The sequence below is a fragment of the Anguilla rostrata genome, chromosome 17, assembly GCF_018555375.3.
Source record: "Anguilla rostrata isolate EN2019 chromosome 17, ASM1855537v3, whole genome shotgun sequence".
Taxonomy (NCBI): domain Eukaryota; kingdom Metazoa; phylum Chordata; class Actinopteri; order Anguilliformes; family Anguillidae; genus Anguilla; species Anguilla rostrata.
In genome coordinates, this window is record NC_057949.1 from 21,618,527 (window position 1) to 21,623,828 (window position 5,302).

Consider the following 5,302-nt stretch of genomic DNA (forward strand, 5'->3'; position numbering starts at 1 on the left):
TGTGTCTGCTTATCTGTGTGTGCGTGTGTGTCTGTAGGACTGTGTGTGTGTGTGTGTGTGTGTGTGTGTGTCTGTAGGAGTGTGTGTGCGCGTGCGTGTGTCTGCGTGCACATCCTGCAGCTCAGCGGGATGCTGCAGCTCCTCCTGCTCTGTGTGAGTCACCCTGAGGTGCAGGAAGGGAGGCGGGGCTGGGTTCTGCTGGGTCTCATGGTGAAATAACCACGGTAACGGTGGAGTGAGACTGACCAATGAGAACTCACAGAGGAGGCCTGATGGAGCTTCTCTACAAAGCCGGAGTGGCCATTGAAGGCTGAATTGCAAAAAATAAAAAAATTAAGTCACAAGGGAATAAGATGGACGGATGGATTGATTGGTAGATTGCTGGATGGGGATTGGTTGATGGATGGATTGACTCAAGCCTTTTCACTGACCATCTTTTTACTCTCTCTCCCTCTCTGGCCCTGTGACTACACAGCTTCAGTGAAGACGTGCCCAAAGACTACAGGCAGGTGTCCCTGACTGGGGTGAAGCAGAGGTTTGAGGATGAAGCCTATCAGCATATCAGCAAGGAGAAGGTTAGCTTGGTGTCCTTTGCATTCCTTCGAGTCAATGTTTTTGTGTGTTGGGCTGGGTGTGGGGATTACTTCTCCGTTTGTGTGAACGTGTGGCAGCAGTGTGAGCGGTGTTTTTGTTTTTCAAAGCACTGGTGCACACTGATGTATTTAATTTAGGTGAGAATTAAGGTTTAAAATTTTTTTTTAGTTTTCACCAGCATTTCTTTGAAAATGGCAGCTTTCAGACGCATATTTGAGTTTTGTAGGGCATGCGAACCTGGCTCATGTGCTTCAGCAGCTGATTGCTCGTCTGTGGCTCCTCGTGTGCGCGTCTGGGGTTGGCCGTTTGAAATCTTTGAGGACTTGTTTGGCGGGCTTGCTTTGTAAACATTTGCCCGTGGTTTCAGCGCATGTGTTGACGTGACCGAAGAAAGCACATTCTCACAAACACGCCGGGCCTTGGAGCCGTTTCCAAGCTGTTGTCTAATTTCTGTAATCTCACATCGTAAAATGCCTTTCTGAATATTTAAATCCCTTTATTGGATGAGTTTAGTGGTCATGTGACTGGAGAAAAAATCACAAATTTTTTGAAACTGCTAAGGACTCCATAGACAACAGAACAGTCCTTCTGTAGGCAACGGATAGGGGCACGCAAGCATGCGTCAGCCCGGCCTGTGATTGGTCCGTCCCTTCTGAAGGCGCTGTGGTATCACGGGTGTATTCGTGTCACTTCCTGTCTGAGCCGTGCTTCCAGGTGACCGTTGGCGGCGGCTGCTGTTGAATTGCTGACGCTGTGGCGGTGGGCGTGTATGAGAGTGCTGTGCTGTGCTGTGCTGACCTGTGCTGTTCTGTTCTGCACAGGTGATGGGCTTTGGGGAGCTGTGTAACGTCCTGGGCGTGCCTGAGGTGGAGCAGTGGTCGTCCGGCCCGGATTCCGGCTCCCCCGCCGCCCAAACCGCCGACATGCACACCTTCCTCTCCTCCCCCACCGGAAACAAGAGGTACGCCCCGCCCCCTGCCCCCCGCCCCCCCGGCCCACCCGGGCTCTCCCCTCCTTTACACGGGGGTTCAGTTCACCCGGTTGGGGGTGTAGTAGATTGATGCGCCCGTGCCGTGCGATCCCCGGTTTTTACGGCCGGCCTCTGGTGCCGGGACGGCTGTGTCGGGACCTCATCCGGGGAGACGCTCTCCAGTCAGCCGTTATTGATGCCCGAGACGCCGTTGTGGGGCGCCGAAGCCCCCTGTGATGGATGAGCGACGTCGCGGCTGCCGGCGGTGGGATGAGAAACTCTAGTCCCCCGGCCTCTGCAGAGCTCGCCGGCTTGTGTGGGGCCATAATCTGAAATGCTGGTGTGTGTGGGGCGGGGTGTGCTGCCTATGCACTACAAGGATAGTGTGGAGTTTGTTTGTGTGTCCCTGCATTGTGTGCGTGCGTGCGGGAGCCTCACCCTCTGATTCTTCTCCAGGAGGCGAGAGGACAGCATGGAGACGCACAGAGGCAGCTTCTTGGCCACGCCCACGGCCGAGCTGTCCAATCCGGAGGAGACGCTGCTTGGGGACATCCTGGACTGGAGCCTGGACGCGTGCTGCTCCGGATACGAGGGGGACCAGGAGAGCGAGGGGGAGAGGGACGGAGACGGTGAGTGTGAGCGCCCGCAGCGCACTGCCGACAGCCCGTGGGTTAGTGGGTCTGTTGGGTGCTCTGAAACACGTTTTTGTTCCTGTATTGATGGACAGTGTCCCCACTAAGAGACAGATTTGTGTGTTTTCTGGTACCGATTGACAGTGTCCCCACTCGGAGACAGATCTGTGTGTTTCTGTTGCTCACAGACAGTTTCCTCCTCCTCCTCTTCCCAGCATCCTTCAGCGCTGTGGTGCTCATGGAGCTGAAGGGGGCGCCAGAGGACGGCCAACAGCACTGCCGCGCCCTGTCCAGCGACGAGGAGAGCCTCTGCGAGCAGGAGGCGGAGGAGGAGGACGGCGACGGCGGCGAAGAGGAAGGCAGGAGCTGCCCCCGGTTGCGGGTGGGAGCGGGGGAGGCGTCGCCACGGACGCAGGGAGAAGAGCCCCTCCTCCACTCCTTCAGCACGGACCTCCACAGCTCGGGGTACTCCTCCGTGCAGAGCGCCAGCTCGCCCCCCTCCCAAGGCCCCTGCCCCCTCGCTGCCCTGAGCCCGCCCCCCCCGGGGGCCCTCGTCCCGACCTCGCCGCGTCCACGCCCCTCCCCCTCGGAGCCGTCCCAGAAGCCCCGGGCCTGCGGCCGGGGGCAGGTGAAGAGGAAGAACGCCGCGGCGCACAGCGGGGGGGAGGCCGGGGAGGAGGAGGATGGGGTCGGCATCGGCTTCCTCGTCCTGTAGAGCGCTGACCAAAAACCCCCTGCTCTCCCCTCTGGGGCTCCGCACACCCCTCTCCTTGTACCCGGGCATTTTGAGGTGCCCGTTTCTCAGCCCGAGAGGAAGGATCGGATGTGGGTGCCAAGCAATGCTCGATTATCCGCACTGAGCTTTTAAAAAAAAAAAAAAAAAAAAAATTCAAAGTAGAGGGAGGTGATACTTGAAATCTGCGATGTTGTTCCTGTTGACACTTGTTGTCTCTGCTCATTTCAGATCCACTACTTGACACTGATCAAGACATCCCAGAATTCCACAGTATTTAATGAAAAAAAAAAATAATCCCAATTGTTGGATTTTTGTTACGGAAACCACTAGTTCTGTGTGTGTATGTGTGCATGTGCAACATCGCGTTTATCTTTTTTTTTTACACTTTTGCAACTGCCTAACTCAGGTGCTCATCAACATCCAAACTGAAATCTCTACAACTGCCTTTGATCTGTATTTATACAGTGTGACATTTTCCTGATGTTACCAAATACTGCAATATTTTGATTGTATTTTCAGCCTCCGGTGGCCTACCCCTCCTTTCAACCAAGGGTTTCATTCATGAAGGATGAAACGGCCAGTGTTACTGATGTCTGAACTCAGTAGGTGCTGAACAATGATGTACACTCCATGTACAAGTCATTTTTACATCCATTTCTTTGCCTAGGCTTGTGTGAATTGTCTTTGATTTCTCGCTGTCGTTCACCCTCTTGGTTAATAGAAGCCGAGTGGGGGGGGGGGGGAGATTGTGAAGAGCAGATGATCTGTTTAGTCTACAGAAACACATCTACCTGTGATTTATGTGCATGTAATGCACATACACGCTTTCTTCGATTTGCTGAGTCTCTTGACTGTTGAACAAAGGGAGACAAAATCGCACAGGTTTGTATACCGTAGAACAGGTATTCAGTTGCCATTCAGCGTCTCGCCAACGCACTCAAACTGTGTGCCGCTTGTTAAAACCGCCACAACCGCCAATGTACGGAAGCTTGGACAAACTGACCGCTACCATAGCGACGACTGTGACTACAGCCGGCGGCTGGTGACCACGCCCCCGATGTAACACGCGGAGATGTCTGGTGCTGTCTGTGGCACTTTTCAGTTTGGAAGTTCAGTTCAAACCGTGTTTGAGGCTAGAGTTTGTATTGCAACATTTGCTGTGCTAGAACAATCAGCTACTCTTGTCGAGTACGCGGTGAGGTTATAGGTGTTGCGTGTCCTTTCTGGAGGGAGTTTGAAAGGAATTTGTAACACTAAACGGCATTAAATTATTCATTTTTTAGAGATTCAAAGTACTGTACACCTGCCAATGTGGTCTCTGCAACGTTTGGGACAGGGGAGATGACCCTTATCCTCAAACTGTTGTAATTGTAAATGGATGTGAATAGTTTTCTTTTGTGTTCAAACTGTTTTATACCTGATTTGTGTGTAAATATGTAAATGTGAGAAAGCTGTGACTAGCTGCTTTTACTTGAAACAGAAAAACTTTTTTTTTCATTCCGAAAAAAAAAAACTGCCACAGTGTACCTGAAGGTGGCGCTCTTGCTTCCTTCAGTGCTGTCTTTCTGGTCCCTTGCCCCACCCCAAAGTCTTACCTGTGTGTGAATTTATTTTTATGAAATGCTTCCCTCCAATAATAAACTTACTTGAAGGGATTATTTAAGAATTATAATGCCTTGACTAAACGGTGAAAAGAAAGTTTATTCCTTGAATCTCTGGCTGCGCTTGCGATGTGAGCTGAACCTAATGCTATGTTGTGTGTCTTTGTTTTTTTTATTGTACTGTGGAACTGTACATGCAAATGAAATGCAAACATCCTGACGTTGTGGCCCTTTCAGTAATCCGGGTAACAATCTGAACAAGAAGCCACTTGTTTTTTTAAAACAAATTGCCAATAAATGTGGAGGAAGAAAAAGCGATTGGTGATTTTGTTTTATTTAGCTGTAGGGGTTAGGGGAATAATGGGAAATTTTAGGGATGCCCCCACTCCATGTGTTAATGAGATTCACCCCACATACCTGGTCTTCACTGAAACCACACACATGCCGCTTTTCCGCCTCATGCTACTGGCTCAACTTGACTCGACTCTACTCAACTTTTTTGGTTTTCCATCGGGCAAAAGTTGTGGATAGTACCTGGTACTTTTTTGGTATCGCGTCCGTCGACGTTGCGATTCCAAAAGGTGACGTGAAAACACTGCAGACCCCACTGATTGCTCAGAGCAATGCGCTTCATGCGGCGTTGCTAATGACGACCAGCTACGTTGATGGGGGCACAATCTGCAGTGGAAAACGAAGTACCTGGTACCAAAAGCGAGTGTTCAGAGTTCAGCCGGTACCATATGGTTGAAAAGCGGCTGTATAGGGACAC

General features: G+C 51.5%; 1 protein-coding gene across 2 annotated transcripts in view; it reads left to right on the forward strand.

Moving 5' to 3' along the window:
• ccnf (cyclin F) overlaps nucleotides 1–4,849 on the forward strand; it is a 19,399-nt gene extending 14,550 nt beyond the window's left edge. For both annotated transcript variants that reach the window (XM_064315469.1, XM_064315468.1), the window contains 4 exons: nucleotides 476–575; nucleotides 1,416–1,555; nucleotides 2,021–2,193; nucleotides 2,412–4,849. In XM_064315469.1, coding sequence (XP_064171539.1) covers nucleotides 476–575; nucleotides 1,416–1,555; nucleotides 2,021–2,193; nucleotides 2,412–2,911 — 913 coding nt within the window. In that variant the 3' untranslated portion in view covers nucleotides 2,912–4,849. The remainder of the gene's footprint in view (nucleotides 1–475; nucleotides 576–1,415; nucleotides 1,556–2,020; nucleotides 2,194–2,411) is intronic.
• Nucleotides 4,850–5,302: the final 453 nt, after the last annotated feature.